This window comes from Mobula hypostoma, chromosome 28 (genome assembly GCF_963921235.1).
Source record: "Mobula hypostoma chromosome 28, sMobHyp1.1, whole genome shotgun sequence".
Lineage (NCBI taxonomy): Eukaryota > Metazoa > Chordata > Chondrichthyes > Myliobatiformes > Myliobatidae > Mobula > Mobula hypostoma.
This window is the reverse complement of record NC_086124.1, coordinates 36,272,514-36,285,001: the sequence shown is the minus strand read 5'-3', so window position 1 is coordinate 36,285,001 and position 12,488 is coordinate 36,272,514. Positions and strand designations below refer to the sequence as shown.

Genomic DNA, 12,488 nt, shown 5'->3' with positions numbered 1-12,488 from the left:
CACCACCCCAGGTAACGGGTTCCCCGACCACCACCCCAGGCAGCGAGTTCCGCCTCGACCACCACCCCAGGCAACGGGTTCCCCAACCACCACCCAAGGCAGCGAGTTCCCCGACCACCACCCCAGGCTCCGCCCCGACCACCACCCCAGGTAACGGGTTCCCCAACCACCACCCCAGGCAGCGAGTTCCCCGACCACCACCCCAGGCTCCGCCCCGACCACCACCCCAGGCAACGGGTTCCCCAACCACCACCCCAGGCAGCGAGTTCCCCGACCACCACCCCAGGCAGCGGGTTCTGCCCCGACCACCACCCCAGGCAGCGAGTTCTGCCCCGACCACCACCCCAGGCAGCGAGTTCTGCCCCGACCACCACCCCAGGCTCCACCCCGACCACCACCCCAGGCAATGGGTTCCCCAACCACCACCCCAGGCAGCGAGTTCTGCCCCGACCACCCCAGGCAGCGAGTTCCCCGACCACCACCCCAGGCAGCGAGCTCCCCGACCACCACCCAGGCTCCGCCCGACCACCACCCCAGGCAGCGAGTTCCCCGACCACCACCCCAGGCAGCGGGTTCCGCCCCGACCACCACCCCAGGCAGCGAGTTCCGCACACTCACCACTCTGTGTAAAAAAAAAAACTACCTCTAACATCCCCCTGTATTTTCCTCTAATCACCTTAAAATTATGCCCTCCTGCATTGGCTGTTTTGCCCTGGGATAAAGTCTTTGGCTGTCCACTCAATCTATGCCTCTTATCATCTTGTACACCTCCATCAAGTCACCTCTTATTCCCCTCTGCTCCAAAGAGTACAGCCCTGGCTTGTTCAACCTTTTCTCATAGGACATGCTCTCTAATCCTGGTAAATCTCCTCTGCACCCTCTCCAAAGCTCCCACATCCTTCCTGTAATGAGGCAACCAGAACTGAACACAACACTCCGAGTCTGGTCTAATCAGAGATTTACAGAGCTGCAACATTACCTTGTGGCTCTTAAACTCAGTCCCCCGATTAATGAAAGCCAACACACTATACACCTTCTTAACCACCCCATCAACATGCACAGACCCCAGAAATGCCCCCAATATATCTCAGCCACTCTACCAGCATGCTAGAGTCATTCAAGGTCTCCCAGTGATCCCAAATTCAGTGAAGACTGTCTGTACCAATATCTGGACTGGGGTGGGACTACCCACAGTGGAAGGGAAAGAGTGTAGAGGAGACTTACGAGGATGTTGCTGGGAGATATGGACAGAGTGGGTGGGCTGGTTTGGCCTTTTTCCTTGGAGTGTAGGTGACTGAGGGGTGACCTCACAGAGGTGTTTAAAATCATGAGGGGCACAGACAGGGTGAATGTACACAGACTTTCTCCCCAGGGTTGGGCAATCAAGAACCAGATGGCAGAGGTTGAAGGTAACAGGTGAGGGGGGGGGGGGATTTAATATGGACTCCAGGGGCAACTTTTTCACCCAGAGGGTGGTTCGTCTATGAACGAGCTGCCAGAGGAAGTGGTTGAGGCTGGTACATTAACAACATTTGAAAGGTACTTGGACAGGTACAGGGATATGAAAGGTTTAGACTATGGGCCAAATTCAGGCACATGGATTGGTTTTGATGGGCATCAGATTTGGCAAAGGGCCCACCTCCACAGTGAACAACTCTGGGACCACATGATAATCTGCTCTTGGTCATAACCTGATAGAACTTAACTTTAAGAATACTTTCATTTGCAACATTACAAAACACATATTTGGTCCCACTTGGAGTTCCGAAGGCCCTGTTCTGTGGCTCCACAATAATCTTGTTATCAACTGGCCTTGGGGAGGAAGAGTGATCACAATGTGAAAGAACTTAGCATGAAGTTATACTTTAACCAGACATGATGGTGCGAGGTTACAGAAAATTTGCTCGGCTGCGCAGAGCAGGTGCGGACTCTAATAACCTTGTTAAAACCCAAGTTTAAGGGAAGGGCGATCATAACTTGATGGAACTTAACAATGCAAATACAGACACCTCTCAGTCTCCACCCAGCTAATAGGATTCACCTGCCGCTCGTTCGAGATTCACCGCCGGCAGCCTATTTAACCCCCGTTCTCTTCCACAGTCTTCGTTCACTCATCCAGCCAGCTGGCCTCAACTAGTTGCTTCAGCCTTCAGTTCCCTTCCTAAAGTTCACCTTGCTGCCTGTTATGTTTAGTCTCTGTTCTCTTTCGTTTGGTGCCCTCTCATAGTTCGTTATTTTGTGGTTGCTTATTAAAGTTATTGTTTTTTGCTAAATCATGATTTTGGATCAAGCCTCCTCTACATTTCCTAATAAATATTGAGTTACGCTCTAGCATTAACAGCACCCTCCAAGAGGACCACGACTTTGTTGTGATTTGGAGACCTGTGTGCCTCAGTGACCCGGCGAGCTCTGCTGGCTGGAGTCAGGGCTTGCCAAACAGGTCAAAGAGCAGATGAGGTGGTCCACCAGTCCTGCAGGTTTAGAGTTCAGCTCGGGGCTAACAACCCTAACTGGCTAAAAAAAAAACAAAACTGTTATGGAAACAGCAATGAAGAATCCTTCTGAATGGACAAGGACAGGCAGAGCTGGAGGACGTTGAACGTCAAAGCACATGTTGGGTTCCATTTGGAGGCCCTGCTCTCTGACTCTATGATCCGATGATCACCCAGCCTCGGAGAAGAGTGATCACAACATGACAGAATTTAGCACCGAGGTGTGAAGAAATTTTAACGGGCCATTACGTCGGTAGATTAAAAAGCACTTGTTAACATGACTTTAACTGGATAATTTTTTTAAATTTAGAGATACAGCACAGTAACAAGCCCACACAGCTGAATTAATCTATGTGACCAATTAGTCTACGTCTTTGAAATGTGGGAAAAACGCAGAGCATCCAGACAAAAGCCATGTGGTCACAGGGAGCACGTTCAGCTAACAGCAGGAAGTAAACCCAGGTCACTGTCGCACTGTCGCTGAAGTACTAGTACGCTAACCGATAGGCTACAGTGTCACTCAAAACACTTGGTGCATCATAACTTCTGTTCTATATGACCCGGATATTCCTGTTGTCTGTCTCCCTTGGCAGTGGGGAAGACTGATCACAATGGTCAGGGGGACAAGCCCACCGAGGCATAGAATCCCGTCTCGGTGACGGTCCACTCTGGCAGCTCTGCGGCCAATTGCCCGTTCCCCATGGACTTCCCATCACCATCTCGCTGGCGTGGAGTGGTCTCAGGCTCTTTGGGAAACAAAAGAGAGGGTCAGCAGCTGTGAGGCTCGTGTCGGAGATGAACCCGAGTGCTTGGCCTGTTGGGTCTGCTCTCCCTCCCACTCCCACTGAATAACGCCCAAGCTCCGTGTGATGTATCAAAGATGATCCTCCCAGAGTGGTACATTGAGACGGGAACCTTATACACAACTCTGCGTGTTGGATATTGAGAGGAGAACCATGCACACTACTCTCAGTGTTGTGAATTGATAGGGGGAAGCCCAAATGGACCTCCCAGAGTGGCACACCAATACCAGAATGATATATTGAGAAGTATGGTTCACCATAATGGAGACCACTCAGTGCATTCTATGAGGAGGGCAAAACTGACCGGCCCTCTTACTGCAGTAGATTGAGAGAATGCCCAGTGAACCCTGAACACTGCTGTCAGTGTAACGTAATGAGAGGGAAACCACTCTCAGCAAGACATTTCGAGAGGGTTGCCTCTTACTGAGGTATATCACAGGGGAAACTACTCTCTGTGTGGTATTGCAGTACAGAAACCCTAAACAGCACCCCCAGTGTGGTTACTGAGATGGGAATACAGAATGCCCCTCCCCTCCTGGTGTGGTTATTAAGATAGGAACCCCCAAACATCAATCCCAAGGTATATCAACTGGAAAACCCAGAACGTCCCTCCCAGTGTGTTTATTGAGATGGAAACCCCGAACATCCCTCCCAAGGTATATCAACTGGAAAACCCTGAACGTCCCTCCCAGTGTGGTATATTAAGAAGGGAACCATGAAATAACCTGACAGTGTGGGCCGTTAAGAGGGAAACCGTGAACAACTCTCCCAGTGTGGTATGTTGAGACAGGTGGGGGTGGGGGGGTTGGCTGGTGTGATGCGTTCACTCACCGGCAAGCATACTGCATCCAGGTGCTCCACGTGGGAAGAGGCGAGCCTGGACCCCCAGACCGCGGATAGACACAGTACTGCCCATGGCTGCCAGCAGGGTGCTGAGGCTGGGATGCCCTTCCACAGCCAGGCCCCGCTGATAGGTCTCTCGGTATGCCTGACGCAGCTGGAAGGTGCTGAGACCCTCTGGGTATCGTGCCAGGAGCAGGGACACTCTCTCCGGGATGCTCTCAGTGACTTCTGGGGATGCAGCTGGCTGTGGAAATGAGGAATCTGCAGAGGAAATGAGATCTGGTGAATCACACGTACCGAGAGAGTGAAAATCTTGTGTCATGTACAGTTCATTCAGATCAGATCATTACACAGTGCATTGAGGTAGAACAAGGGAAAACAACAACAGAGTGCAGAATAAAGTGTTACAGTTACAGAGAAAGGGCAGTGCAGGCAGACAATAAGCTGCAAGGGTCACGACGAGGTAGATTGTGAGGTCAAGAGTCCATCTTATCGTACTAGGGGATCGTTCAATAGTCTGATAACAGCGGGGTAGAAACTGTCCTCGTACTGGGGGATTGTTCAATAGTCTGATAACAGCGGGGTAGAAGCTGTCCCCGTACTGGGGGATTGTTCAATAGTCTGATAACAGCGGGGTAGAAGCTGTCCTCGTACTGGGGGATTGTTCAATAGTCTGATAACAGCGGGGTAGAAGCTGTCCTCGTACTGGGGGACCGTTCAATAGTCTGATAACAGCGGGGTAGAAGCTGTCCTCGAGCCTGGTGGGACGTGCTCTCAGGCTTTCGTATCTTCTGCCCGACAGGGGGGCTGAGGGTGACCTGAGGGATGTCTGTAACACCACGAGTGGTGCAGGTAGGGGACATCACAGTCTTTCTCCCCAGGAGAAAGGCAGCTACAATACAATGTCTAAAAGTCATTCTGACAGGTCCTATACATGAGTGGGAATATATATTTATTAGTGTCTGAATCATTTAATTTTTTTAATGTACCTTAATTAATTTTTGTAAACATTTGGATAATGTTTACTTCTTCGCACCGTTGAATTGGATCTCAAAATCTCGTGAATACTCTTTTGAATAGTTTAAAGTATAATTCAGTGCAATTTAAATAAATTTGAGAAACCTTTTGGACAGCACAGCACAATACAGGCTATTCAGCCCATCATGTTGTGCTGGCCCCTGAACCTATTCCAAGGTTCCTTCCCTCCCCCATAGCCCTCCATTTTTCTATCATCCATGTGCCTACCTAAGTGTCTGTTAAATACCCCCCCAATGTATCTGCCTCGACCACCACCCCTGGCAGAGTGTCCCACACACCCACCACTCTGCGCAAAAAAACACCTACTTCCGATATTCCTCCCCCTATTCGTTACTCCAATCACCATGAAATTATGCCCCCTCATATTTGCCATTTCCGTCCTGGCTGTCCACTCGATCTCTACCTCGAGCTTGTACACCTCTATCGTCACCTCTCATCCTCCTTCACCCCAGAGAGAAAAGCCCCAGCTCACTAAACCTTTCCTCATCAGACATGCTCTCGAATCTAGGCAGCATCCTGGTAAGTCTCCTCTGCACCCTCCACATCCTAAAACGAGGAGACCAGAACTGAACACAACACTCCAAGTGAGATCTAACCAGGGTTTTATAGAGCTACGTTACCTCACGGTTCTTGAATTCAATCCCTTGAGTAATAAAAGCCAACACACCATACGCCTTCAAAACCACCCGACCAACTTGTGCAGCAACTTTGCAGGATCTATGGACAAGGATCCCAAGTTCCCTATATCCCTCCACACTGGGATCCAAGAATCCTGCCTTCAAATTTGACCTTCCAAATTGAATTACTTCACACTTTTCCGGGTTGAACTCCACCTGCCATTTCTCAGCCCAGCTCTGCATCCTGTCAATGTCCCGTTGTAACCCACGACAACCTTCTACACCGTCCACAACTCCACCAACCTTCATGTCATCTGTGTATCTAGTCTGTAAATTAATTGATGATGAGGTGAACGAGGCAGGTATTTGGGCAGCTGTGCATGGGTGAGTTGTTGAGGGATACGGTCCAAACAAGGGCAAGAGGGAGCAGCTTGGTAAGATACCTGGTTCAGCATGATGCAGATGGGCCGAGGGGCTATCCTTGGTGAGTGATGGCCCCCTACCAGGGTCAGCTCCCCCATCCAATTTGGTACCGGCCCGCAGACGGATTACATAGTCACCGTGATGAACGCAACCCGGCACCATCTCCACCTCTGGGACACAGGAGAGCAGCTCGTCAAGCGAGCCGTAGCGATTCTCAGAAAGGAAAGCCGAGAGCTCCATGCACTGCTGTTTGAGGCAGAGACTGGCCAGCTTACGGGTATAGAGGCCGTCACGGTATCCCCGAGTCTTCAGCACTGATAACAGCCATTCCTTAACAGGACAATCCGGTAACAAACCTGCAGGAGAAAGGAGATCAGAGTGAAGCTCCCTCCACACCGTCCCATCACACACTCCCGGTGTGAGACACAGAGTGAATCTCCCTCCACACGGTCCCATCACACACTCCCAGGGTCAGACACAGAGTGAAGCTCCCTCCACACTGTCCCATCACACACTCCCGGGGTCAGACACAGAGTGAAGCTCCCTCCACACCATCCCATCACACACTCCCGGGGTCAGACACAGAGTGAAGCTCCCTCCACACGGTCCCATCACACACTCCCGGCGTCAGACACAGAGTGATTCTCCCTCCACACCTTCCCATCACACACTCCCGGGGTCAGACACAGAGTGAAGCTCCCTCCACACTGTTCCATCACGCACTCCCGGGGTCAGACACACAGTGAAGCTCCCTCCACACCGTCCCATCACACACTCCCGGGGTCAGACACAGAGTGAAGCTCCCTCCACACAGTCCCATCACACACTCGTGGGGTCAGACACAGAGTGAAGCTCCCTCCACACTGTCCGATCACACACTCCCGGGGTCAGACACAGAGTGAAGCTCCCTCCACACCGTCCCATCACACACTCCCGGGGTCAGACACAGAGTGAAGCTCCCTCCACACTGTTCCATCACGCACTCCCGGGGTCAGACACAGAGTGAAGCTCCCTCCACACGGTCCCATCACACACTCCCGGCGTCAGACACAGAGTGATTCTCCCTCCACACCTTCCCATCACACACTCCCGGGGTCAGACACAGAGTGAAGCTCCCTCCACACTGTTCCATCACGCACTCCCGGGGTCAGACACACAGTGAAGCTCCCTCCACACCGTCCCATCACACACTCCCGGGGTCAGACACAGAGTGAAGCTCCCTCCACACAGTCCCATCACACACTCGTGGGGTCAGACACAGAGTGAAGCTCCCTCCACACTGTCCGATCACACACTCCCGGGGTCAGACACAGAGTGAAGCTCCCTCCACACTGTCCCATCACACACTCCTGGGGTCAGACACAGAGTGAAGCTCCCGCCACACTGTCCCATCACACACTCCCGGGGTCAGACACAGAGTGATTCTCCCTCCACACTGTCCCATCACACACTCCTGGGGTCAGACACACAGTGAAGCTCCCTCCACACTGTCCCATCACACACTCCCGGGGTCAGACACAGAGTGAAGCTCCCTCCACACAGTCCCATCACACACTCCCGGGGTCAGACACAGAGTGAAGCTCCCTCCACACCGTCCCATCATGCACTCCCGGGGTCAGACACAGAGTGAAACTCCCTCCACACAGTCCCATCACACACTCCCGGGGTCAGACACAGAGTGAATCTCCCTCCACACTGTCCCATCACACACTCCCGGGGTCAGACACAGTGTGAATCTCCCTCCACACCGTCCGATCACACACTCCTGGGGTCAGACACAAAGTGAAGCTCCCTCCACACCGTCCCATCACACACTCCCGGGGTCAGAAACAGAGTGAAGCTCCCTCCACACCGTCCCATCACACACTCCCGGGGTCAGACACACAGTGAAGCTCCCTCTACACGGTCCCATCACACACTCCCGAGGTCAGACACAGAGTGAATCTCCCTCCACACCATCCCATCACACACTCCCGGGGTCAGACAGAGAGTGAAGCTCCCTGCACCCCGTCCCATCACACACTCCCGGTGTGAGACACAGAGTGAATCTCCCTCCACACCGTCCCATCACACACTCCCAGGGTCAGACACAGAGTGAAGCTCCCTCCACACCGTCCCATCACACACTTCGGGAGTCAGACACAGAGTGAATCTCCCTCCACACCATCCCATCACACACTCCCGGGGTCAGAAACAGAGTGAAGCTCCCTTCACACGGTCCCATCACACACTCCCGGGGTCAGACACAGAGTGATTCTCCCTCCACACCTTCCCATCACACACTCCCGGGGTCAAACACAGAGTGATTCTCCCTCCACAACATCCCATCACACACTCCCGGGGTCAGACACACAGTGAAGCTCCCTCCACACTGTCCCATCACACACTCCTGGGGTCAGACACAGAGTGAAGCTCCCTCCACACCGTCCCATCACACACTCCCGGGGTCAGAAATAGAGTGAAGCTCCCTCCACACCGTCCCATCACACACTTCGGGGGTCAGACACAGAGTGAAGCTCCCTCCACACCATCCCATCACACACTCCCGGGGTCAGAAACAGAGTGAAGCTCCCTCCACACCGTCCCATCACACACTCCCGGGGTCAGACACACAGTGAAGCTCCCTCCACACTGTCCCATCACACTCTCCCGGGGTCAGACACACAGTGAAGCTCCCTCCACACCGTCCCATCACACACTCCCGGGGTCAGACACAGAGTGAAGCTCCCTCCACACCGTCCCATCACACACTCCCGGGGTCAGACACAGAGTGAAGCTCCCTCCGCACCGTCCCATCACACGCTCCCGGGGTCAGACACAGAGTGAAGCTCCCTCCACACCGCCCCATCACACACTTCCGGGGTCAGACACAGAGTGAATCTCCCTCCACACCGTCCCACCACACTCTCCCGGGGTCAGACACAGAGTGAAGCTCCCTCCACACCGTCCCATCACACACTCCCGGGGTCAGACACAGAGTGAAGCTCCCTCCACACCGTCCCATCACACACTCCCGGGGTCAGACACAGAGTGAAGCTCCCTCCACACCGTCCCATCACACACTCCCGGGGTCAGACACAGAGTGAAGCTCCCTCCACACCGTCCCATCACACACTCCCGGGGTCAGACACAGAGTGAAGCTCCCTCCACACCGTCCCATCACACAGTCCCGGGGTCAGACACACAGTGAAGCTCCCTCCACACCGTCCCATCACACACTCCCGGGGTCAGACACAGAGTGAAGCTCCCTCCACACCGTCCCATCACACACTCCCGGGGTCAGACACAGAGTGAATCTCCCTCCACACCGTCCCATCACACACTTCCAGGGTCCGACACAGAGTGAAGCTCCCTCCACACTGTCCCATCACACTCTCCCGGGGTTAGACACAGAGTGTAGCTCGCTCCACACCGTCCCATCACACACTCCCGGGGTCAGACACAGAGTGAAGCTCCCTCCACACCGTCCCATCACACACTCCCGGGGTCAGACACAGAGTGAAGCTCCCTCCACACCGTCCCATCACACACTCCCGGGGTCAGACACAGAGTGAAGCTCCCTCCACACCGTCCCATCACACACTCCCGGGGTCAGACACAGAGTGAATCTCCCTCCACACCGTCCCATCACATACCTCTTGGGCACACCTTCTGCTCCTCTGCTCTCCTGCTGGCTGAACTCCTGTCTTGGCTTTGGGCTGCTGGATCACCTGCTTTGTAGGCCTGAAGCCCTGGCCTGATCTTGGGCTTGCACCCTACCAGGCTCCTGCCTCCAGCTAGCCCTCCTGACTTCAGTACCTCGCTGTAGGTCATTGGAATCTCCCTCTCCCCATTGGCCATGGGGGCTGCCTCCTTGCCCGGAACCACAGGGCTGTGATCTGTGCTGCTGGGTTTTCCTGCTTCCTCCTTCTGCTTCATTAATGGCCTCACTGGAGCTGCAGCTGCAGCTGAACCTGCCCTCCTGGTTGGCGGGGCCCAGCGGAGAGGCTGGACAGGGACATAGTGGGGAAAGCGGGGCCACCGCTGGATTACTGGGACACTGAGAAGCCAAGGCTGGGGTTGCTTGGAGGCCGGAGCCAGGGCCTGTGGTCGGTGGGGCTCCTCCACCTGGCCTGGGACACGGAGCAGGAGCCTGAGGCTGTAGGGCACGCCACCACTGCCAACGCTCCTCAACTCCACCATGCTGGACATGTCAGTGAGCAACGCATCGAGTGAGGGGTAGCCATGGGCCTGCAGGTCAAGCTGGCGGCCATGGAAGAGCAGGAACTGGTATGGGAGGCTGGCGATAGGCAGGCCGGCTGGCTGCTGAAACAGCAGTAGTAGCACGTCGATCTTCAGCTGCTCCTGGGAGCCCATCATGGGGCAAGGGGCTCTTCCTGAGGGGGGGGCAACAGGGGAGAGTGAGGGGGGCAGGAGTTGGGGGAGAGGGGGATGGAGGGGTGAGGGAGAGGGAAGAAGGATGGGGAGAGGGGGGAGAGGGGGGTGAGGGAGGGTAGAGAGAGGGGGAGAGGGAGGGGGTGAGGGAGAAGGATGGGGAGCGAAGGGGGGAGAGGGGGTGAGGGGTTGAGGGAGGGGTGAGGGAGAGGGGTTGAGGGAGAGGGGGCGAGGGAGAGGGGGTGAGTGAGAGGGGGCGAGTGAGAGGGGGCGAGTGAGGATAGTGGGAGGATGAGAAGAGAGGGGGTGAGGGAGAGGGGGTGAGGGAGAGTGGGTAAGGGAGGGGGTGAGGGAGAGGGGATAAGGGAGGGGGTGAGGGAGAGGGGGTAAGGGAGGGGGTGAGGGAGAGGGGGTAAGAGAGGGGGTGAGGGAAGGGGTGAGGGAGGAGGATGGGGAGAAAGGGTGAGGGAGAGAGAGGGTGAGGGAGAGGGGGTGAGGGAGAGGGGGTGAGGGAGAGGGTGAGGGAAGGGGTGAGGGAGGAGGATGGGGAGGGGGTGAGGGAGGAGGATGGGGAGGGGGTGAGGGAGGAGGATGGGGAGGGGGTGAGGGAGGAGGATGGGGAGGGGGTGAGGGAGGAGGATGGGGAGGGGGTGAGGGAGGAGGATGGGGAGGGGGTGAGGGAGGAGGATGGGGAGGGGGTGAGGGAGGAGGATGGGGAGGGGGTGAGGGAGGAGGATGGGGAGGGGGTGAGGGAGGAGGATGAGGAGAGAAGAGTTAGAATGAACGTTAGTCTCAGAAGTCCCATCTGACTAACCGAGTGCCCCCATCCCCCCCAGCACCAGAACAGCGGGGAGCGTGGCTCCCGAATCCTGGTGTCCCCATCCTCCGCCGCACACATCGCCCTCCAAACCCCTCGGGATGTCTTGGCGCGCACGACGTTGGTGAGGCCGCACTTGGCGTCTTGTGTTCAGCCCTGGTCGCCCTGCTGTAGGAAAGATGCCGTTGAGCTAGGAGGAGATTTCGGAAGATGTTGCCGGGACTGGAGGGACTGAGTTATGGAGAGAGGTTGGGCAGGTTGGGACTTTATTCCTTGGAGACCTTACAAAGGGACATAGATAGTCTTTTTCCCCAGGGCTGGGCAATGAAGAACCAGAGGTTTAAGGTGCGGGGAAGGGAGGGGAGATTTAAAAGTGATCTGAGGGGAAACTTTTTCACCCAGATGGTGGCCCGTCGATGCAACGAGGGGCCGGGGGGAGTACATTAACAACATTTAAAAGGCACTCGGGCAGGTCTGGTCAGGCGGGCAAACGCGGGGTGTGGGGAACCTTGCACCAACACAAGAGATGGCCACATCCTGACTGCGCTCCATCCCCACGTCGGAAGGGACGGCCTGGGGTGAAGGGTTTGTTTGCGTGCGGTGGGTCTGAGAGTTTCAACTGCACCCACAGTGGGGGACATCTCCGCCCCCCTCCCCCCCGACGGTCACGGTCTCCTACCTGGTTCGGCGTATGTGTAGTGAGAGATACCCCACAATCTTCACCGCACCTTCACCACCCACTCCCGCATTCTCTCTCTCTCTCTCTCTCTCTCCCCCCGTTTCTCTTTCACTTTCATTTCTGTGCGGGCACTCACTCCCCGACCTGTGAACTTGTGGGTGGTGAGGTGGAGGTGGAAGTGGAAGAGGGCGGGGCGAGGAGGGAGTCCGGATCGACGGACCTCCGCCACGCCATCCCAGGACAGTCATTTCGCCACCGATCGACCCACCGCCTACCCCCGCCCTCCTCCCGCTCAGATCCACCTTCCGACACATAGACACCTCTCTTTCTCTCTGTCCCTCCTCTCTCTCCCTCCTCTTCCAGAAGACAAAGGAGTGGAAGTAGGCCATTGGCCCATCGAGT

At 55.4% G+C, this 12,488-nt stretch overlaps 1 protein-coding gene across 2 annotated transcripts; it reads right to left on the bottom strand.

Annotated features, from left to right (window-relative positions):
- Window positions 1–516: 516 nt before the first annotated feature.
- LOC134339054 (uncharacterized) lies at window positions 517–12,269 on the bottom strand. Of its 2 annotated transcripts, none has more exons than XM_063035333.1 (5): window positions 12,087–12,269; window positions 9,852–10,592; window positions 6,492–6,572; window positions 4,127–4,399; window positions 517–3,238 (listed from the first exon to the last, which is right to left on the bottom strand). In XM_063035333.1, the coding sequence occupies exons 2-5, from the start codon at window positions 10,573–10,575 to the stop codon at window positions 3,108–3,110; spliced, it is 1,209 nt and encodes a 402-aa protein (XP_062891403.1). In that variant the 5' UTR covers window positions 10,576–10,592; window positions 12,087–12,269; the 3' UTR covers window positions 517–3,107. The 2 variants fall into 2 exon arrangements, with proteins under 2 accessions (XP_062891403.1, XP_062891402.1); XM_063035332.1 differs by having other exon boundaries at window positions 519–3,238; window positions 6,237–6,572.
- Window positions 12,270–12,488: the final 219 nt, after the last annotated feature.